The sequence below is a fragment of the Oncorhynchus clarkii genome, chromosome 10 (genome assembly GCF_045791955.1).
Source record: "Oncorhynchus clarkii lewisi isolate Uvic-CL-2024 chromosome 10, UVic_Ocla_1.0, whole genome shotgun sequence".
Lineage (NCBI taxonomy): Eukaryota > Metazoa > Chordata > Actinopteri > Salmoniformes > Salmonidae > Oncorhynchus > Oncorhynchus clarkii.
In genome coordinates this window covers 4280576-4303834 of record NC_092156.1, presented here as the reverse complement: position 1 = coordinate 4303834, position 23259 = coordinate 4280576, and the positions used below count along the sequence as shown (strand labels likewise).

At 43.6% G+C, this 23259-nt stretch overlaps 2 protein-coding genes across 4 annotated transcripts in view; one reads left to right on the top strand and one right to left on the bottom strand.

The window, feature by feature from the left end:
• The first annotated feature begins 207 nt into the window (after positions 1 to 207).
• LOC139419800 (olfactory receptor 1E16-like) lies at positions 208 to 8022 on the top strand. The gene is made up of 6 exons (XM_071169784.1): positions 208 to 430; positions 1749 to 1926; positions 2811 to 2913; positions 6296 to 6499; positions 7528 to 7676; positions 7878 to 8022. The coding sequence occupies exons 1-6, from the start codon at positions 208 to 210 to the stop codon at positions 8020 to 8022; spliced, it is 1002 nt and encodes a 333-aa protein (XP_071025885.1).
• Positions 8023 to 18198: 10176 nt separating this feature from the next.
• Positions 18199 to 23259, bottom strand: part of LOC139417924 (ubiquitin-like protein 3) — a 63935-nt gene continuing 58874 nt past the window's right edge. For 2 of the 3 annotated variants that reach the window (XM_071166915.1, XM_071166917.1), the window contains 2 exons: positions 19043 to 19091; positions 18199 to 18684 (listed from right to left, as the gene is read on the bottom strand). In XM_071166915.1, coding sequence (XP_071023016.1) covers positions 18594 to 18684; positions 19043 to 19091 — 140 coding nt within the window. In that variant the 3' untranslated portion in view covers positions 18199 to 18593. Of the gene's footprint in view, positions 18685 to 18784; positions 19092 to 23259 lie in introns of those variants that run through there. The other variant, XM_071166916.1, reaches the window with a different exon arrangement.

Here is a 23259-nt window from a genome sequence, read left to right as displayed (position 1 = left end):
CTCTCTCTGTCTCTCTCTCTCTCTCTCTCTCTCTCTCTCTCTCTCTCTCTCTCCCTCTCTCTCTCTCTCCCTCTCTCTCCTGCAGCTGAAACTATTCTAGATGAGTAATTAACCATTTCAGGACCGGCTTTAGTGTCTCTATCTATCTTCATGTATGAGAGGTTTTCTCTCTGATTTTGTCTCTCCCCATCCCTTCCCCAATACAGTATGTTTGAGGTAGATGAGAACTACACACGTGTGTCAGAGTTTGTGATCGTGGGCTTCCCGGGGCTCCATCCATCCTTCTTCCAGTTGGTGGCCTGGTTCTTCTTCTGCGTCTATGTGACCACGGTGGTGGGGAACTTCCTGCTGGTTGTGCTGTTTGCCCTGGAGCACAGCCTGCAGAAACCCATGTACATCATCATGCTCAGCCTGGCTCTGTCAGATATAGGTAAGATACTCAGCCTGGCTCTGTCAGATTTAGGTAAGATACTCAGCCTGGTTCTGTCAGATTAAGTTTCTATACTCAGCCTGGCTCTGTCAGATTTAGTTTCTATACTCAGCCTGGTTCTGTAAGATACTCAGCCTGGTTCTGTCAGATATAGGTAAGATACTCAGCCTGGTTCTGTCAGATATAGGTAAGATACTCAGCCTGGTTCTGTCAGATATAGGTAAGATACTCAGCCTGGTTCTGTCAGATTTAGTTTATATACTCAGCCTGGTTCTGTCAGATATAGGAGTCATGTTAGAATGCCTGTTCTTTTTAAATGTGAACTCTGTCTTGCTCCTTCCTTCCCCAATGTGACTGCTGAGGGAGTTTAAATGTGTCTCGCTGGGCACAGACATCAATGAGAGAGGCGAGCTCATGAGAGAAAGAGTGTGCTGTTAAAATGTGTCCCAATACCTGCCTCCTTTAATCACGTGGAGAGTCCCTCTCTGTCGTCACAGTCATGTACAAATGTGTTATTTTTAATCGGTGATTACTTCCATCCAATGAAGGTAATGAGAATTTTAACAGGGTCGCTGTGTCTATTTTCCCTCTTAGAGTCAGTGGCTACAACTCTAGGTCCCGAGTGTTTCCACAGGAGGGGTGTTTGCACGTTGATAATCCGATACTGGTGGAACAACGGGAAGATCTCCTTCCCTACCTGTCTGTGTCTCAATAGTCTAATGTGGTCTCCTCCACCCTCCCTCCTCCTCTGCCCATCCCGCCTCTACTCCTCCCCTCCTCTCCCCATCCCGCCTCTACTCCTCCCCTCCTCTCCCCATCCCGCCTCTACTCCTTCCCTCCTCTCCCCATCCCGCCTCTACTCCTCCCCTCCTCTCCCCATCCCGCCTCTACTCCTCCCCTCCTCTCCCCATCCCGCCTCTACTCCTCCCCTCCTCTCCCCATCCCGCCTCTACTCCTCCCCTCCTCTCCCCATCCCGCCTCTACTCCTCCCCTCCTCTCCCCATCCCGCCTCTACTCCTCCCCTCCTCTCCCCATCCCGCCTCTACTCCTTCCCTCCTCTCCCCATCCCACCTCTCCCCTTCCCACCTCTCCTTCCCCCTCCTCTCCATTTCCCACCTCTCCTCCTCCCTCCTCTCCCCATCCCACCTCTCCCCTTCCCACCTCTCCTCCCCCACATCTCCCCTTCCCACCTCTCCTTCCCCCTCCTCTCCCCTTCCCACCTCTCCTCCTCCCTCCTCTCCCCTTCCCACCTCTCCTCTTCCCTCCTCCACCCTTCCCACCTCTCCTTCCCCCTCCTCTCCCCTTCCCACCTCTCCAGGTTTTGCCACAGTGGCCCTTCCCAATTTGATTGCTCGGTGGTGGTGGAACGACGGGAGGATCTCCTTCCATACCTGTATGTTCCAGGAACAAATGATCCACTATTTTGGAACGCTCAACTCTCTCATTATGTTGACCATGGCTATGGACCGGTACCTGGCAATATGTCACCCTCTCAGGTAACATAGATCTATGTAACCCTAAACCTAACTCTCTCATTATGATGACCATGGCTAAGGACCGGTACCTGGCAATATGTCACCCTCTCAGGTAACATAGATCTATATTAAGGCAGCACCCCACACCTCTCTGATTCAGAGGGTTAAATGCAGAAGACACATTTCAGTTGATTGCATTCAGTTGTACAACTGACTAGGTATCCCCTAATCCCCCTACCCCTAACCTTAACCCTCTCATCATGATAACCATGGCTATGGGCCGGTACCTGGCTATCAGGTAACAACAACAATATCTCATTAATATGAGTTATGATGTCATTGATGAAAAATACATACAAGTGAAATGGGATAATTAATTATTTTTTTGGTCCTCTCCCCCATCCCTCTTTCTTTCCCTCTTCTTCTCTCCCCATCTCACCATCCCTCTCTCTCCCCCTCTTCTTCTCTCCCCCATACCTTCCTCTTCCCCATCTCACTCTCTCATCTTCTCTCCCCCTCTCCCCATCCCTCTCTCACTTTCTCTCTTCTTCTCTCCCCCATACCTTCCTCTTCCCCATCACACTCTCATCTTCTCTCCCCCTCTCACCATCCCTCTCTCTCCCCCTCTTCTTCTCTCCCCCATACCTTCCTCTTCCCCATCTCACTCTCTTCTTCTCTCCCCATCTCACTCTCATCTTCTCTCCCCCTCTCACCATCCCTCTCTCTCCCCGTCTTCTTCTCTCCCCCGTACCTTCCTCTTCCCCATCTCACTCTCTCATCTTCTCTCCCCCTCTCCCCCTCTCCCCATCCCTCTCTCTCTCTCTCTCTCTCTCTCTCTCTCTCTCTTCTTCTCTCCCCCATACCTCCTATCTCTCTCCCTCTGTCCCCTGCTCTCTCCTCTCCAGATATCCTATGTTGATGACCAACCGGACAATGAGTGGTCTAACAGTCTTTTCCTGGATATCAGCCCAAGTGGCACCTGGCATCGTCACCATAGACTTCAGCAGGGTACTGTCATGATATTGATGGCTTGGTTGTTTTATGCATGTGTGCCACTATTGGGGAAACTAGATTTAGTCTACAAATGAATTTCACATAAATTAACAATTGTTGTCTCTCAAATACATCGCTACAGTTTTGTTGGATAGCTAGCTAGAGAATTTCAGCCACATTAGCATGGACGTAACATCAGTCAAAACATCTCAAAACATAGAATAGAAAATAGAAAACCTAGAATTATTGTTGCTGAATCTCTGATTGTTCAGAATCACAACACCGAATGGACTCTGCCTCATCGATGCGAGCGTCCCAGGGGAGGATGGGCCTATGAGCTCTGTCAGACATAGTCAGACCTATAATTATTGTTGCTGAATCTCTGATTGTTCAGAATCACAACACCGAATGGACTCTGCCTCATTGATGCGAGCGTCCCAGGGGAGGGAGTTGTTCCTTCAATCAATCAATCAATCAATCATTCAATCAATCAATCAATCAATCATTCAAACAATCATTCAATCAATCATTCAAACAATCGTTCAATCAACCATTCAATCAATCAATCAATCATTCATTCAATCAATCAATCAATCAATCAAACGTATTTATACTTTTTTTTGCAGTGTTACGTAGATGGAAGTAAGCTGTCTTTGAAACAGTCTTGATATGTTGGTCAAAAGAGAGATCAGGGTCCAGAGTAAATCTGAGGTCCTTCACAGTTTTATTTGAGACGACTGTACAACCATCAAGATTAATTGTCAGATTCAACAGAAGTTCTCTTTGTTTCTTGGGACCTAGAACTAGCATCTCTGTTTTGTCCAAGTTTAAAACTTTTACATTTGCTGCCATCCACTAACTTATGTCTGAAACACAGGCTTCCAGGGAGGGCAATTTTGGGGCTTCACCATGTTTCATCGAAATGTACAACTGTGTGTCGTCCGAATAGGAGTGAAAGTTAACATTATGTTTCCAAATGACATCACCAAGAAGTAAACTATGAGGTGAAAACAATAGTGGTCCTAAAACGGAGCTTTGATGAACACTGAAATATACAGTTGATTTGTCAGAGGACAAACCATTCACAGAGACAAACTGATATCTTTCCGACAGATAAGATCTAAACCAGGCCAGAACTTGTCCATGTAGACCAATTTGGGTATCCAATCTCTCCAAACGAATGTGGTGATTGATGGTATCAAAAGCAGCACTAAGGTCTTGGAGCACGAGGACAGATGCAGAGCCTCGGTCTGACACCATTAAATGGTCATTTACCACCATCACAAGTGCAGTCTCAGTGCTATGATGGGGTCTAAAACCAGACTGAAACATTTCGTATACATTGTTTGTCTTCAGGAAGGCAGTGAGTTGCTGAGCAACAGCTTTTTTTTGAGAGGAATTGGAGATTTGATATAGGCCGATAGTTTTTTATATTTTCTGGGTCAAGGTTTGGCTATTTCAAGAGAGGCTTTATTACTGCCACTTTTAGTGAGTTTGGTACACATCCGGTGGATAGAGAGCAGTTTATTATGTTCAACATAGGAGGGCCAAGAACAGGAAGCAGCGCTTTCAGTAGTTTAGTTGGAATAGGGTCCAGTATGCAGCTTGAAGGTTTAGAGGCCATGATTATTTTTATCATTGTGTCAAGAGATATAGTACTATAACACTTGAGAGTCTCCCTTGGTCCTAGGTCCTGGCAGTGTTGTGCAGACTCAGGACAACTGAGCTTTGGAGAAATACGCAGATTTAAAGAGGAGTCCGTAATTTGCTGTCTAATGATCATCATCTTTTTCCTCAAAGAAGTTCATCAATTTATCACTGCTGAAGTGAAAGCCATCCTCTCTTGGGGAATGCTGCTTTTTAGTTAGCTTTGCGACAGTACCAAAAAAACATTTTGGATTGTTCTTATTTTCCTCAATTAAGTTGGAAAAATAGGATGATGAGGCAGCAGTGAGGGCTCTTCGATACTGCACCAAGCTAGACGGAAGACTTCCAGTTTGGTGGAGCGCCATTTTCGGTCCAATTTTCTGGAACCTTGCTTCAGAGCACGGTTATTTTCTGTATACCAGGGATCTAGTTTCTTATGACAAATGTTTTTTGTTTTTAGGGGTGCGACTGCATCTAGGGTATTGGGCAAGGTTAAATTGAGTTCCTCAGTTAAGTGGTTAATTGATTGTTGTTCTCTGGCGTCCTTGGTAGGTGGAGGGAGTCTGGAAGGGCATCTAGGAATCTTTGGGTTGTCAGAGAATTTATAGCACGACTTTTGATGTTCCTTGGTTGGGGTCTGAGCAGATTATTTGTTGCAATTGCAAACGTAATAAAATGGTGGTCCGATAGTCCAGGATTATGAGGAAAAACATTAAGATCCACAACATTTATTCCATGGGACAAAACTAGGTCCAGAGTATGACTGTGACAGTGAGTAGGTCCGGAGACATGTTGGACAAAACCCACTGAGTCGATGATGGCTCCGAAAGCCTTTTGGAGTGGGTCTGTGGACTTTTTCACGTGAATATTGAAGTTTTTTTTTTGTCAATTGAAATTTGCTATCGTGAATGTTAGCAACACCTCCGCGATGCGCGGGGGATACGGTCACTAGTGTAACCAGGAGGCGAGGCCTCATTTAACACAGTAAATTCATCAGGCTTAAGCCATGTCTCAGTCAGCCTGCTGCCTGGCCTGCACCCTATCTCATTGTGGAGCTAGGGGAGTTAGAGCCCTGTCTATGTTCGTAGATAAGATGAGAGCACCCCTCCAGCTAGGATGGAGTCCGTCACTCCTCAGCAGGTCAGGCTTGGTCCTGTTTGTGGGTGAGTCCCAAAGAGAAGGCCAATTATCTACAGATTCTATATTTTGGGAGGGGCAGAAAACAGTTTTCAACCAGCGATTGAGTTGTGAGACTCTGCTGTAGAGCTCATCACTCCCCCTAACTGGGAGGGGGCCAGAGACAATTACTCGATGCCGACACATCTTTCTAGCTGATTTACACGCAGAAGCTATGTTGCGCTTGGTGAACTCTGACTGTTTAATCCTAACATCGTTGGTGCCGACGTGGATAACAATATCTCTATACTCTCTACACTCGCCAGTTTTAGCTTTAGCCAGCACCATCTTCAGATTAGCCTTAACGTCGGTAGCCCTGCCCCCCGGTAAACAGTGTATGATCGCTGGATGATTCGTTTTAAGTCTAATACTGCAGGTAATGTAGTCGCCAATGACTAAGGTTTTCAATTTGTCAGAGCTAATGGTGAGAGGCTTCGGTGTCTCAGACACCGTACCGGGAGGAGTAGAGACCAGAGAAGGCGTTGCGTTGACCTGATCTTTAGAACCTACGGTGCACTTTGGGATCTGGGCCGGGTTGACATTGACAATGACTTTGTTTGTTTTTATCTCCCAGAAAGTGTCATTCTGTGGTCCCAACCATATCCTCCATGCCTACTGTGATGCTATAGCACTGACTAGGCTGTCCTGTTCCAACATGGTGGCGATCAATAATAGCTCCTATGGGCTGGCCATGTTTGTCCTCCTCGTCCCCCTCTCCCTTATCATCTTCTCCTACATCAGCATCATCGTCACCGTGATGCGCATGGCCAACGCACAGGTCAGATACAGTGTGTGTGGAAGGTGGGGGCTGGATGTGTATGGGTTGGAGGGGGGGTGGGGTCTCTGCCTGTGTCCCTAATTCCAACTACTCTGTCCTAAACCTTACCCTTAACCCTAGCCCATTCCGCTAACCCTAACCCATAACCCACTGCATCTCTCCGTCCTAACCCTAACCCACTACATCTCTCTGTCCTAACCCCCTACATCTCTCTGTCCTAACCCTAACCCACTATATCTCTCTGTCCTAACCCACTACATCTCTCTGTCCTAACCCACTACATCTCTCTGTCCTAACCCTAACCCACTACATGTCTCTGTCCTAACCCACTACACCTCTCTGTCCTAACCCACTACATCTCTCTGTCCTAACCCTAACCCACTATATCTCTCTGTCCTAACCCTAACCCACTACATCTCTCTGTCCTAACCCACTACATATCTCTGTCCTAACCCACTACATCTCTCTGTCCTAATCCTAACCCACTACATCTCCCTGTCCTAACCCTAACCCACTATATCTCTCTGTCCTAACCCTAACCCACTAAATATATCTGTCCTTACCCACTATATCTCTCTGCCCTAACCCTAAACCACCATATCTCTCTGTCCTAACCCACCATATCTCTCTGTCCTAACCCACTATATATCTCTGTCCTAACCCCTAACCCACTGTGTCTCTCTGCCCTAACCCTAACCCACCGGGTCTCTCTGCCCTAAACCTAACCCACCGGGTCTCTCTGCCCTGACCCTAACCCACTGCATATCTCTGCCCTAACCCTAACCCACCGGGTCTCTCTGCCCTAACCCTAACCCACTATATCTCTCTGCCCTAACCCTAAACCACCATATCTCTCTGTCCTAACCCTAACCCACTGCATATCTCTGCCCTAACCCTAACCCACCGGGTCTCTCTGCCCTAGCCCTAACCCACCGGGTCTCTCTGTCCTAACCCTAACCCACTGCATATCTCTGTCCTAACCCTAACCCACTGAGCGATTTTCTCCAACTTTCTCCTCTCTATCCCAGGGCAGACGGAAAACCTTCTCTACCTGTGGTACTCAGGGATGTCTCATTCTTATCTACTACATCCCCCGCTTCATAGTCTACTCCACGCCCTACATGCCCAACCTGACAATTACCCCTGATCTCCGCGTCGGCCTCAGCCTCATCTGTAGGTAGGTAGACCACAGATTAGAGAGGTGCGCCATGTTTCTAGGGTTGGGGAAAAGGGCAGAATACCCATTTACGTTCGAATCAAAAGGACAATAAACCTGCTCCAGGGGTGTGTTAGTGTTTCTCAAGGGGGGTTGTATAAAGGAAAAAATATTTGTTTTGACAAAGTCAACTTGTTCTGAAGTGGTCCTTCTATTCTACAGCCTGTTCCCCCCGGTGGCCAACCCGTTCATCTACTGTTTCAGGACCAAGGAGATCAGAACCATCCTGGGGCGATGGAGACAGCGTTGGGGGAATAGCCGGACTGAACCGCGTAAACCCAACACTGTGGCTGTTATCACGAGATGAGATACCACACACTGAGGGTTATAACAGGTTATAATACAAGTAGGATAGCCATCCTGGGGTGCTGGGGACAGGGCTGGAAGAACAACATTCTGCCTGTCATCAATAGATGAGGGGTTAGGTTATAACCTGTTCATTCAGAGATATAACGTGTTATTTCAGGGTAATAACCTGTTCATTCAGAGATATAACATGTTATTTCAGGGTAATAACCTGTTCATTCAGAGATATAACATGTTATTTCAGGGTAATAACCTGTTCATTCAGAGATATAACGTGTTATTTCAGCGTAATAACCTGTTCATTCAGAGATATAACGTGTTATTTCAGGGTAATAATCTGTTCATTCAGAGATATAACATGTTATTTCAGGGTTATAACAGGTTATGAATATAACAGACAACTCAAAACTGTAGCTGTTATCACTAGACGAGACTCACACACACACGTGGTTCTGTATCATTGTATAAAAATATATGTCTGTTTCATCTTTAAAATATGACGTGTCGTCTACTGAGTGGTCTCGTTGCTGGATATGATGGAGAGATGGCACTTGACATTCTGAAAATAGCATTTATTTGTATTTTATAGTATCATAACAAACAGTAAATAAAAAAAATTAAAAGCCAGTTAATTGTGCTGTCTGATTAACTCTCAACCAGTATGGATAATGTGTAATAAACAGAGGATAATGTATAATAAACAGAGGATAATGTATAATAAACAGAGGGTAATGTATAATAAACTAGGGATAATGTATAGTAAACAGAGGATAATGAGTAATAAACAGAGGATAATGTGTAATAAACAGAGGATAATGTGTGATAAACAGATAATAATGTCTGATAAACAGAGGATAATGAGTTATAAACTGGGGATAATGAGTAATAAACAGAGGATAATGTATAATAAACAGATGATAATGTATGATAAACAGATGATAATGTATAATGAACCGATGATACTGTATGATAAACAGAGGATAATGCATGATAAACAGAGGATAATGTATAATAAACAGAGGATAATGTATAATAAACAGAGGATAGAGCCGCCAGTCTGTCCTGAGCCGTCAGTCAGCCAGGAACTGCCAGAGCCGTCAGTCAGCCAGGAGCTGCCAGAGCCGCCCTTCACTCCGGCACTGCCGGAGTCTACCATTCATTCGGTACCCGTGGCTCGGGTCCCCAGTCCAAGATCGGCCACGGAGGCGGACTAAGAGGCGCACCAAAACTATGTTGACGTGGGGTCCACGTCCCGCACCAGAGCCACCACCGCGGACAGATGCCTACCCAGACCCTCCCCTATAGGTTCAGGTTTTGTGGCCGGAGCCCGCACCTTTGGGGGGGAGGGTACTATCACGTTCTGACCTTTATTTCCTTTGTTTTGTCTTTATTTTAGTATGGTCAGGGCGTGAGTTTGGGTGGGCAGTGAGTTTGGGTGTTTTTCTATGTTGTATTTTGCGTTTGGCCTGGTATGGTTCTCAATCAGAGGCAGGTGTCATTAGTTGTCTCTGATTGAGAATCATACTTCGGTAGCCTTTTTCCACCTGTGTTTCGTGGGTGTTTCTGTTCTGTGTTTTATGTATGCACCGTACAGGACTGTTTTGGTTTCATTTCGTTCTCTTTGTTGTTTTATTATTTAGTGTTCTGGGCTATAAATAAATATAATGAACACTTACCACGCTGCGCATTGGTCCTCTGATCCTTCTTACTACTACTTACGGGACTGTTTCGGTTTGTTCACATTTATTGTTTTTATATTTTGTGTTCATGTTGAGTTTTTCTTATTATAACATGGACACTTACCACCTACCACGCCACATCTTGGTCCGATCCTCTTCACAGGAAGAAATCAGCCGTTACACACTTGATGTTTTTGGAACTGGTGAATCTAATACGCCACTGAGAGTCTGCTAAATGACTCCCTACTGTCAGTCTCTCTGGATAAGAGAGTCTGCTAAATGACTCACTACTGTAAGTCTCTCTGGATCAGAGTCTGTTAAATGACTCTCCACTCTCTAACGCGCCAAAGTAAACTCAGATTTTTTTATATAAATATGAACGTTATCAAACAAAACATACATGTATTGTGTAACACGAAGTCCTATGAGTGCCATCTGATGAAGATAATTCAAGGTTAGTGATTACTTTTATCTCTATTTCCACTTTTTGTGAATGCTATATTTTGCTGGAAAATGGCTGTGTTTATTGTGGTTTGGTGGAGACCTAACATAATCGTTTGTAGTGCTTTTGCTGAAAAGCATATTTGAAATCGGACACTTTGGTGGGATTAACAACAAGATTAACTTTAAAATTATACAAAACACATGTATGTTTTAGGAATTGTAATTATGAGATGTCTGTGGTTTGAATTTGGCGCCCTCTATTTTCACTGGTAATTATCATATCGATCCCGGTAGTGGGATTGCAGCCATAACAAGTTTAAGCCCCGCACCATGTCTCTCCATCCTTGGTGTGTGTGTGTGTGTGTGTGTGTGTGTGTGTGTGTGTGTGTGTGTGTGTGTGTGTGTGTGTGTGTGTGTGTGTGTGTGTGTGTGTGTGTGTGTGTGTGGTGTGTGGTGTGTGGTGTGTGAGAGAGAGTTTTTTCTTTGACATCTGTTGGGAGAAATGACTGATTTACAGTTCATGAGGGTTGCCTAATCACACGTATGAAGTTTTGGAAAGATGTGACATTTTTAACCCTTCGAAACAGCTCCTATGTCCCCAATTTAAGGCACTTCCAGTTGGCACAGGAAGCTGAAAGTAAACACATATCCTCATTGGGGTAGGCTTTTACAGAATCCTGAGTTTAAACTCTTGACGTTAAGAATTTACTGATTTACACAGGGTTGAATGCAGTGTTTTCACAAACTGCAGGTTGGGTATATCAAAACACCGTTAGTGTGAATTTAACCACTTCCGGTTGCTCCAGGAATCAAGAATCAATCTGGATCTGTAACTTTTTGGAACAAAAACACATTGTTTTGAGCATCACCAATTGTACATTGTACGATTTCTCTTAAATTACGATAGATAAATGGCTGGTTAATTTTTTCCTGACACCGTAGGTTCATGTACTTTGATGTGAAGCAGTCAAATTAGTGCTCTATTTTCGTTTTTGACTTTTAATCCCAGAAAAAATGGCGTTAACTCAAAAAGCGTTGAGGACTCGACGCCATCTTGTTTCTGGGCCAACTGCCCATTATGCCAAACCTATGCTCACCAAGTTTCGTCTTCAAAGTCTTTTCCGTTTAGGAGAAATGGCCATGTCGTGATTGGTGATGTTTTGTACATTTGCAATAAGATTCCATTCGCTATCTGGTGGAATTTACCAGGACAGCGGAAAAATGACCAGAATTTGAAAATGTAATAAAACGGAAACCGAATGTCCGAAAGACTCAGTTCGATGACTTCCCGGAAGATCTGGCCCCGGTGCAAGCTCCGCCGCCATCGGCGAATTCTACAAACGCGGACATCTAGTAAGGGAGCGTACATTTGCAATATGGAGTTTCTCATCGATCATACAGCAAATGCAGAAAAGTGCCCTTCATGTATACACGGCCAGGCATGACTCCAACACCATCATTAAGTTTGACGATGACACACTCTACCTCCATATTGACTCTTAACCAGTATGGATAATGTATAGCAGGGGAATCTACACTCTACACTCTACCTCCATATTGACTCTCAACCAGTAAGGATAATGTATAACAGGGGAATCTACACTCTACACTCTACCTCCATATTGACTCTTAACCAGTATGGATAATGTATAGCAGGGGAATCTACACTCTACACTCTACCTCCATATTGACTCTTAACCAGTAAGGATAATGTATAGCAGGGGAATCTACACTCTACACTCTACCTCCATATTGACTCTCAACCAGTATGGATAATGTATAGCAGGGAATCTCCACTCTACCTCCATATTGACTCTTAACCAGTATGGATAATGTATAACAGGGGAATCTACACTCTACCTCCATATTGACTCTTAACCAGTATGGATAATGTATAGCAGGGGAATCTACACTCTACACTCTACCTCCATATTGACTCTTAACCAGTATGGATAATGTATAACAGGGGAATCTACACTCTACTTCTATATTTAATCTCAAATAAATATATAAATATTGGTCACATACACGTTTAGCAGATGTTATTGCGTATGTAGTGAAATGCTTGTGCTTCTAGCTCCGACAGCGCAGTAATATCTAACATATACCCCAAAATACATGTAAATCTAAGTAAGTCAGTTAATTAAGAACAACTTCTTATTTTCAATGACGGCCTAGGAACCTCATACAGATTTTCACCTTGTCAGCTCGGGGATTTGAACTTGCAACCTTCCGGTTACTAGTCCAACACTCTAACCGCTAGACTACCCTGCCGCCCCATATATACATATGAAATGGGTGATGTAATATGTAAACACAATTTAAAAGTGACTAAGATACCGTAGAATAGTGTGGAGTGTAGTTTCTACATATGAGATGAGTAATGCAAGATATGGAAACATTATTAAAGTGGCTAGTGATCCATTTCTAAAAGTGGCCAGTGATTCATAATCTATGTCTGTAGGCAGCAGCCTCTGATGTGCTAGTGATGGCTGTTTAACAGTCTGATGGCCTTGAGGTAGAAGCTGTTTTTCAGTCTCTCGGTCCCTGCTTTGATGCACCTGTACTGACCTCGCCTTCTGGATGATAGCGGGGTGAACAGGCAGTGGCTCGGGTGGTTGATGTCCTTGATAATCTTTATGGCATTCCTGTGACATCAGGTGATGTAGGTCTCCGGGAGGGAGGAAGGTTTGCCCCCTGGTAATGCCGTTGGGCAGACCGCACCACCCTCCGGAGAGCTTTGCGGATGTGGGCGGTGTAGTTGCCGTACCAGGCGGTAATACAGCCCGAAAGGATGCTCTCAATTGTGCATCTGTAAAAATTTGTGAGGGTTTTAGGTGTTAAGCCACATTTTTTCAGCCTCCTGAGTTTTAAGAGGCGCTGTTGCGCCTTCTTCACCACGCTGTGTGTGTGGACCATTTCAGTTTGTCAGTGTGAATAATGTATAATAAACAGAGGAGGCTACACTCTACCTCCATACAAAACTAATTTAAAAAGCCCTCTGCTGGTCTTTTATTTATTCTTAACCAGAGTCATGCCATGTTGTAGCCAGAAGATGGCGCCAGATACCACGAGCTACCTCTACAGTGCAACTCCTGTGAATGCTGCTGGTGAGGACAGAGAGGAGGACAGAGAAGAGGACAGAGAAGAGGACAGAGAAGAGGACAAAGAAGAGGACAGAGAACGTTAACTTTTAGTGTTCCCACCAGTTTACCTGTATACACAAACTAAATCCACTATAGATGATTTGGACATGATGTGCCAAAAGTGCTAACACAGGTAGCATGACTTGCATTGGATTTGTGCCACAAATGCTAAAACGTTAGCATTTGGAAACAGTGCCAGGAAAACAAGAAAAAAAGCATGGATTGCAGTCACACCTTGTCCATAGACTGCTGACAGGGATTTGGGTGAACTATCCCGTTAAGTACATGTAAACAACTTTTACCATAGGAAAGTGGTTCAGAAGGCCCACGTGACTGAAAGTCCCATATTAGCTTCATACATTCAATTACATTAGAATATATAACAATTTTTATCACCTCAGGGACAATTAGAAATGGGCACGTCAGGTTGACAAAATACCAGTCAATAGTTCACTGGCTTGGATTACATCGGCTACATAATGATTATTACGGTCATCACAATGATGACATTATTATGGTCATCACAATGATGACATTATTACGGTCATCACAATGATGACATTATTACGGTCATCATTGACATTATTACGGTCATCACAATGATGACATTATTACGGTCATCACAATGATGACATTATTACGGTCATCACAATGGGGTGATGTTCACTGAAGGTCGTGTCACTAGCTGACCTTTAACCTCTACAATGTCTAAAACAGAGCACATCAGGCCAGTTTGGGCTCTAAAACAGGAGTACATTAGGCCAGTTTGGGTTCTAAAACAGAGTACATCAGGCCAGTTTGGGCTCTAAAACAGGAGTACATCAGGCCAGTTTGGGCTCTAAAACAGAGTACATTCGGCCAGTTTGGGCTCTAAAACAGAGTACATTCGGCCAGTTTGGGTTCTAAAACAGAGTACATTCGGCCAGTTTGGGCTCTAAAACAGAGTACATTCGGCCAGTTTGGGCTCTAAAACAGAGTACATTCGGCCAGTTTGGGCTCTAAAACAGAGTAAATTAGGCCAGTTTGGGCTCTAAAACAGAGTAAATTAGGCCAGTGTAATATACATAATATGGTGTAATATCACAAACAGTCCTTTGTCGTTGTGCTGGGCTTGGGGTAATGTAACCGCACAAACTCACATTGGTGTACTGAGTGGTAGTACTGTCACTGTAAGGACCAATCCCTTCTCTCCGTGTCTCTGTCTGTCCGCTCCCCATGTGGCACTACAGGAGAACAGAGGGCTGTGTGTGTGTGTGTGTGTGTGTGTGTGCGTGTAAGTAACAAGGCACAATGTACTTTCTGTGTAAGGAGTAATGATCACAGAAGTCATCCACTCCACTGACACCTACTCCACCTAACTGACCATATAAGGAAATAGGTGGATGTGGAGGGAGGGGTGGGGGGGGGAGTTCTGGAATGCCTATTCTAGATCTCCATAAGGCTTTCGACACGGTAGATTAAGGGGTAACCAGGCAACCCTGATCCTGGATCACCGCAGCCACTTCATGTTTTTTTGTTTGTTGATTAATCAAACCTAGAAGACCAGCTGTGTTAAATTGAGGTCAAGCAACTGAACTGATCGATTAGATCAATTGGTCAGGTGTGGCGACGTGTTGGAACAAAAATCTCCCGCAGGACCTGCGACACTCCAGGAAGAGGGGTTGTCGACCCCTTTGCAGTAAAGTAATACATCTTTCTGTTCAAACTACAAGCCCTGTGTTTTAACAACTCAGCCATCCCGGGGTGGGTCAAATAGTATCTCACGGGCCCTAATCAAATGGGTGGATGTGGACAGGCCTCTGTCAAAACCCAGAACCATCACCTATGGGATCCCACAAGGTAGCGTACATGGGACCCCATCCTGTTCCGGTTGTACATCAATTACTTGAAAGCAGCCTGTTCCTTTTTCTCTACGCCGATGATGCTGTGCCTCTTCCCACAATGCATTTGGTTGGAAAAAGTGCAGATCTTCTAAATGTTAGTACATGAATAAGCCACCTGGGAGAAACCGGATCAATCCTGTTTCGATCCAAGATCAAACTTGGAACATCCCCGTTTTTTTATGTCAAGGTGGGAGACACAGTGGTTACTGCCAAAGATACGCTGAGCTACCTGGGATACCTGGGATGCGAGGTAGGCCTTAAAAAAGTACGGACTTAACAGCTCTCCCCGAGGTCAACTAAAAAAAAACGAACGTTTCTGGCTAGGAAGTCTAGATTCCTGGATAGACAAACGACACCGACACGGACACCGACACCCTTTGTGTAGTGTCAATGTGACTCTTGGTACAGAGTTCCCCCCCCCCCACAACTAAGGTATGAAGAATGAGCTCCAGACCTCTCAAAATACATTTGTCAGGATTATTCTGAAACTCACTCCCTGTAATCATCTTGAACCCTCTCACTTTGATTAATGTAGTAAATGGCTCAAGGTGGAACCAAGGGTCACCCAGACTAAGTTAAGGGCATTACCAACAACATCTTTCACGGCATTGCCCTAAATATATATTATATTATTATTATTATTATTATTTGAGTTGCATAAATGACACCCATCAGTACCCTATACTAGAGGGAGCTCGACTAACTTTGTTCCCTGTAGATACTCTGCTGCAGTTCTATGGGTTACCTGAAAACTGTCTTCAGAGAATAGCTCTAGTTTTCAGGTAGCTTGGTGACCCATTCAGGTAGCTTGGTGACACATCTGAGAAATTGCATGTCGGTGTGATTAGTGTTTTTGTCTCTCGAGGTGACCCTTATTAAACCTCTCTTACCGTTGTCGCCGGCTGGAGAAACCTTGTACTTTTAACGATCAAATACATTAAAATCAATCAATCAATCAATCAATCAATCAATCAATCAAACCGGATGCACTTTCAATCATCTTTATTTGTTTGACAGATGTATGTATTCCATGTGAAGTATAGAAGGTCAAGAGAGAAGAAGCATCTAGATTACTATTATTTACAATCCGTTTGAAAAATGATTTTTAATATTATCACTGTACAAGCTTGAAACTCTGATCGCTGAGAAACTATACTCTTTGGGCTACGTCCCAAATCGCATCCTATTCACCTGCGAAGTGCACTACTTTTGACCAGAGCCATATGGGTAGTGCACTAAGCAGGGAAATATGATACAATTTGGGACGTATCCTTTAAGACCTAGTGCTGCAAGAAAGCAAAAAAATGCAAAATAAAAATAAGGATTATATTAAACTATGAACATTTGAAAATAAAAACAGAAAATAAAATGAGAAGTATAACGTGTTTACAATAATTCTGTACGTCAATGATTAGGAGGATCGTTCTGTTCTGCTGCTTGAAATACAATACATTGTCTGCGTCCTAAATTGGCACCTTATTTCCCCTAAATAGTGCACTAATTTGGACCCCGGTCCCTATGTCAGTAAGTAGCCTTGTCTGAGCTAGAAAAGCCCATAAGACAGGAGCGTGAGGTAGCTTGATGTACAAGTACACCCCCTGGACAGGACGCTAGCCTATCACAGGTTCTACGGGCCACGGTTGAAAGTAGTGCACTATATATGGAAAACGGGAGCCAATCGGAGGGAGGGGGGCGGGACGCAGACCCTGTCACCAAGGTAACGGTTTGAACCACTGTCTAGAAAGCTAGCTAGCTAACCCATGGTGTACACACAGACACTAAGATACTGTATCAACATACTGGATCTATAGGCCTCAACTTGTTCAATATAACATTCATATTAAATATATTCTACACATATGGTAACTTCTTTTTATATATATATTTTTTATATTAATCCCATTGGAAAAATATAAAATAGAATAACATTTTCTTTTTACAGGTTTTCGATGTGGTGGGCGGCGGAGGTTAAGGGGGCGGGGGGATGGCGTGGGGTCAGAGGTTAAGGGGGCGGGGGGATGGCGTGGGGTCAGAGGTTAAGGGGGCGGGGGGATGGCGGGGGGTCAGAGGTTAAGGGGGCGGGGGGATGGCGGGGAGTCAGAGGTTAAGGGGGTGGGGGGATGGCGTGGGGTCAGAGGTTAAGGGGGCGGGGGGATGGCGTGGGGTCAGAGGTTAAGGGGGCGGGGGGATGGCGTGGGGTCAGAGGTTAAGGGGGCGGGGGGATGGCGTGGGGTCAGAGGTTAAGGGGGCACATGCGTTCAGTGTTGTTAAAAAAAAATGGCTGAAGAAGAGAGGAGGGAGAAAGGAGATTTGGAAGAAAATAATTATTTATTCCAGAATGGTTTCTTTACCTTATCGTAGAGTTCAAGACTGATAACTACACTATGAAGAGTGTCCAAACACACTTTTTGATCATTTGAAATAAAAATTCACTTCCTTATGTTATAAAATACATTTTACCAGGACAAATATGATTATCCATGTTCTGAATCGCTCATTATATATATATATATGTATTATATATTTTATTTTTTTAAGTCTGATTTCGTAGCCTAATCCATCCGAAAATAAGCACTCTGCCGACATAGAGGTGTAAGGTTTCTCGTAACAACTTCTGAGGAATTAAAATGTTGTGGTCGTTGTCGTCTACCAAGTTGTTTCTACAGGTCGAGAAAAAAAATAATTAGACGTGAAATAAATGTCAAAAAAGATTTTAAAAAAAGCTTGGTATACGCTCCGTTGACATTTCAGAGACTCGTTTGGTTTTGTGAAAAATCTTCTAAAAAACATTTTTTTTTTTTTTAAGAAGAGAAATTTAGAATGAATATGAAAAGCGTTAACACTAAAATATGAAAATACTACACGTCATATCTCTAAACAGATATCTATCTGAATTGTATATTGTTTTATGTCCTGCAGATGGGAAAGAAAAGATGAGTTCAAGGGGAAAAGTGAGTCTGTCAGGTAGCCTTCATTCTCAGACAGCATCGAGCTGACGCCATGTTGTGACATTTTCAGGATTTTTTTGGCCCCTTTTGTTTCTCTGGCCTCTGTTGATTTAGTCACCCTAATTCTGACCATCCTACCATGGTAAAAAAAGTGCAATAACCTTTAAACGGCTCATGATAGAGACATGGAGTATTGGAGTATTGGTTTTCTTAGAGGATTATCTACACAATTAACATATTATTTTACCCAATGGTTCAAAAGAGGCGTTTTTGATCGACACCCTACGCTTTGGTCGTAGAAAAGAGAGGGAGGGATATTCTGTCTGTCTTTCCCCTAGTTCCCAGTCCCCTCGTTCAGGGAGAAAAGGGAAGATGGAGGAGGGACATTCTGTCTTTCTTTCCCCTAGTTCCTAGTCCCCTCGTTCAGGTAGAAAAGGGAAGATGGAGTAGGGACATTCTGTCTTTCTTTCCCCTAGTTCCTAGTCCCCTCGTTCAGGGAGAAAAGGGAAGATGGAGGAGGGACATTCTGTCTTGCTTCTCCTAGTTCAGGAAGGATGAGCGATCTGACAGAAGGAGGAAAGGACTGACTGTCAAAACACAGTCAACAGCATGTTATTATGGCCAAACAACAACAAGGTGGTTGGTTGGTTGGTTGGTTGGTTGGTTGGTTGGTTGGTTGGTTTGTTTGTTAGTCAGTCATTGGTTGGAACCTTGGTGGGGTAATAAAACAGTAGTTAATCCATCCATGAACTAGTGGAAGATTTAAGGACAGAAGTGATAGAGGGGGAAACTTCTCTATACATAGGAGACCGTGTGTGTGTGTGTGTGTGTGTGTCAGCATGATAGAGAGACTGCAGGACATCCAGTGTGTTGGTTGGATCCAGGATGGATGATTAAAGAGGGAGGGAGGTGGGTATTTACAGGATGACACAGCAGTTACTCTCTCCAGTCTTCTCTCTGTTTCTCTGACCTGAGGAGGAACACAATAACACACGGTCAACACACGGTCAACACACGGTCAGGACACGGTCAGGACACGGTCACCACACGGTCAGGACACGGTCAGGACACGGTCAACACACGGTCAACACACGGTCAGGACACGGTCAGGACACGGTCAACACACGGTCAACACACGGTCAACACACGGTCAACACACAGTCAGACCTCAGAAGGAACACAAATCGAGTCAACACAGTAAAACACAGTAGCAGTAAAACAGTAACACAGTAGCAGTTACACAGTAACACAGTAACACAGTAACGCAGTAGCAGTAACACAGTAGCAGTAACACAGTACCAGTAACACAGTAGCAGTAAAACAGTAACACAGTAGCAGTAACACAGTAACAGTAACACAGTAACACAGTAACACAGTAGCAGTAACACAGTAACACAGTAGCAGTAACACAGTAGCAGTAACACAGTAGCAGTAACACAGTAACAGTAACACAGTAGCAGTAAAACAGTAACACAGTAGCAGTAACACAGTAACAGCAACACAGTAGCAGCAACACAGTAGCAGTAAAACAGTAACACAGTAGCAGTAACACAGTAACAGTAACACAGTAACACAGTAGCAGTAACACAGTAGCAGTAACACAGTAACACAGTAACAGTAACACAGTAACAGTAACACAGTGGCAGTAACACAGTAACACAGTAACAGTAACACAGTAACACAGTAACAGTAACACAGTAGCAGTAAAACAGTAACACAGTAGCAGCAACACAGTAACACAGTAACACAGTAACAGTAACACAGTAGCAATAACACAGTAGCAGTAAAACAGTAACAGTAACACAGTAACAGTAACACAGTAGCAGTAACACAGTAACACAGTAGCAGTAACACAGTAACACAGTAACACAGTAGCAGTAACACAGTAGCAGTAAAACAGTAACAGAGTAGCAGTAACACAGTAACACAGTAACACAGAAGCAGTAACACAGTAACACAGTAGCAGTAACACAGTAGCAGTAACACAGTAGCAGTAACACAGTAACAGTAACACAGTAGCAGTAAAACAGTAACACAGTAGCTGTAACACAGTAACAGCAACACAGTAGCAGCAACACAGTAGCAGTAGCAGTAACACAGAAGCAGTAACACAGTACCAGTAACACAGTAGCAGTAAAACAGTAACAGAGTAGCAGTAACACAGTAACACAGTAACACAGAAGCAGTAACACAGTAACACAGTAGCAGTAACACAGTAGCAGTAACACAGTAGCAGTAACACAGTAGCAGTAACACAGTAGCAGTAAAACAGTAACACAGTAGCAGTAACACAGTAACAGCAACACAGTAGCAGCAACACAGTAGCAGTAAAACAGTAACACAGTAGCAGTAACACAGTAGCAGTAACACAGTAGCAGTAACACAGTAGCAGTAACACAGTAACACAGTAACAGTAACACAGTAACACAGTAACAGTAACACAGTAGCAGTAAAACAGTAACACAGTAGCAGTAACACAGTAACACAGTAACACAGTAGTAGTAACACAGTAAAACACAGTAGCAGCAATACAGTAACACAGCAACACAGTAACAGTAACACAGTAGCAGTAACACAGTAGCAGTAAAACAGTAACACAGTAGCAGTAACACAATAGCAGTAACACAGTAGCACAGTAACACAGTAACACAGTAACACAGTAACACAGTAGCAGTAACACAGTAGCAGTAACAGTAACACAGTAGCAGTAACACAGTAGCAGTAACACAGTAGCAGTAGCACAGTAGCAGTAACACAGTAGCAGTAACACAGTAACACAGTAACACAGTAGCAGTAACACAGTAACACAGTAGCAGTAACACAGTAACACAGTAGCAGTAACACAGTAGCAGTAACACAGTAGCAGTAACACAGTAACACAGTAGCAGTAACACAGTAGCAGTAACACAGTAGCAGTAACACAGTAACACAGTAGCAGTAACACAGTAGCAGTAACACAGTAGCAGTAACACAGTAACACAGTAGCAGTAACACAGTAACACAGTAGCAGTAACACAGTAGCAGTAACACAGTAACACAGTAGCAGTAACACAGTAACACAGTAGCAGTAACACAGTAGCAGTAACACAGTAGCAGTAACACAGTAGCAGAAACACAGTAACAGTAACACAGTAGCAGTAACACAGTAGCAGTAACACAGTAGCAGTAACACAGTAACAGTAACACAGTAGCAGTAACACATTAGCAGTAACACAGTAACAGTAACACAGTAGCAGTAACACAGTAGCAGTAACACAGTAGCAGTAACACAGTAACACTAACACAGTAGCAGTAACACAGTAGCAGTAACACAGTAGCAGTAACACAGTAACAGTAACACAGTAGCAGTAACACAGTAGCAGTAACACAGTAGCAGTAACACAATAGCAGTAACACAGTAGCAGTAACACAGTAGCAGTAACACAGTAACACAGTAGCAGTAACACAGTAGCAGTAACACAGTAACACAGTAGCAGTAACACAGTAACACAGTAGCAGTAACACAGTAACACAGTAGCATTAACACAGTAACACAGTAGCAGTAACACAGTAACAAAGTAGCAGTAACACAGTAACACAGTAGCAGTAACGCAGTAGCAGTAACACAGTAGCAGTAACACAGTAACACAGTAGCAGTAACACAGTAGCAGTAAAACAGTAACAGAGTAGCAGTAACACAGTAACACAGTAACACAGAAGCAGTAACACAGTAACACAGTAGCAGTAACACAGTAGCAGTAACACAGTAGCAGTAACACAGTAACAGTAACACAGTAGCAGTAAAACAGTAACACAGTAGCAGTAACACAGTAACAGCAACACAGTAGCAGCAACACAGTAGCAGTAACACAGAAGCAGTAACACAGTACCAGTAACACAGTAGCAGTAAAACAGTAACAGAGTAGCAGTAACACAGTAACACAGTAACACAGAAGCAGTAACACAGTAACACAGTAGCAGTAACACAGTAGCAGTAACACAGTAGCAGTAACACAGTAGCAGTAACACAGTAGCAGTAAAACAGTAACACAGTAGCAGTAACACAGTAACAGCAACACAGTAGCAGCAACACAGTAGCAGTAAAACAGTAACACAGTAGCAGTAACACAGTAGCAGTAACACAGTAGCAGTAACACAGTAGCAGTAACACAGTAACACAGTAACAGTAACACAGTAACACAGTAACAGTAACACAGTAGCAGTAAAACAGTAACACAGTAGCAGTAACACAGTAACACAGTAACACAGTAACACAGTAGTAGTAACACAGTAAAACACAGTAGCAGCAATACAGTAACACAGCAACACAGTAGAAGTAACACAGTAGCATTAACACAGTAGCAGTAAAACAGTAACAGTAACACAGTAACAGTAACACAGTAGCAGTAACACAGTAACACAATAGCAGTAACACAGTAGCAGTAACACAGTAGCACAGTAACACAGTAACACAGTAACACAGTAACACAGTAGCAGTAACATAGTAGCAGTAACAGTAACACAGTAGCAGTAACACAGTAGCAGTAACACAGTAGCAGTAGCACAGTAGCAGTAACACAGTAGCAGTAACACAGTAACACAGTAACACAGTAGCAGTAACACAGTAACACAGTAGCAGTAACAAAGTAACACAGTAGCAGTAACACAGTAGCAGTAACACAGTAGCAGTAACACAGTAACACAGTAGCAGTAACACAGTAGCAGTAACACAGTAGCAGTAACACAGTAACACAGTAGCAGTAACACAGTAGCAGTAACACAGTAGAAGTAACACAGTAACACAGTAGCAGTAACACAGTAACACAGTAGCAGTAACACAGTAACAGTAACACAGTAACACAGTAGCAGTAACACAGTAACACAGTAGCAGTAACACAGTAGCAGTAACACAGTAGCAGTAACACAGTAGCAGAAACACAGTAACAGTAACACAGTAGCAGTAACACAGTAGCAGTAACACAGTAGCAGTAACACAGTAACAGTAACACAGTAGCAGTAACACAGTAGCAGTAACACAGTAACAGTAACACAGTAGCAGTAACACAGTAGCAGTAACACAGTAGCAGTAACACAGTAACACTAACACAGTAGCAGTAACACAGTAGCAGTAACACAGTAGCAGTAACACAGTAACAGTA

Excerpts from the sequence above, each read along its gene's own strand:
- LOC139419800 (XM_071169784.1), top strand. The coding sequence starts at position 208 with ATGTTTGAGGTAGATGAGAACTACACACGTGTGTCAGAGTTTGTGATC. Across the intron at positions 431-1,748 it reads CCTGGCTCTGTCAGATATAG|GTTTTGCCACAGTGGCCCTT; the intron begins GTAAGATACTCA and ends CCACCTCTCCAG. Across the intron at positions 6,500-7,527 it reads TGCGCATGGCCAACGCACAG|GGCAGACGGAAAACCTTCTC; the intron begins GTCAGATACAGT and ends TCTCTATCCCAG.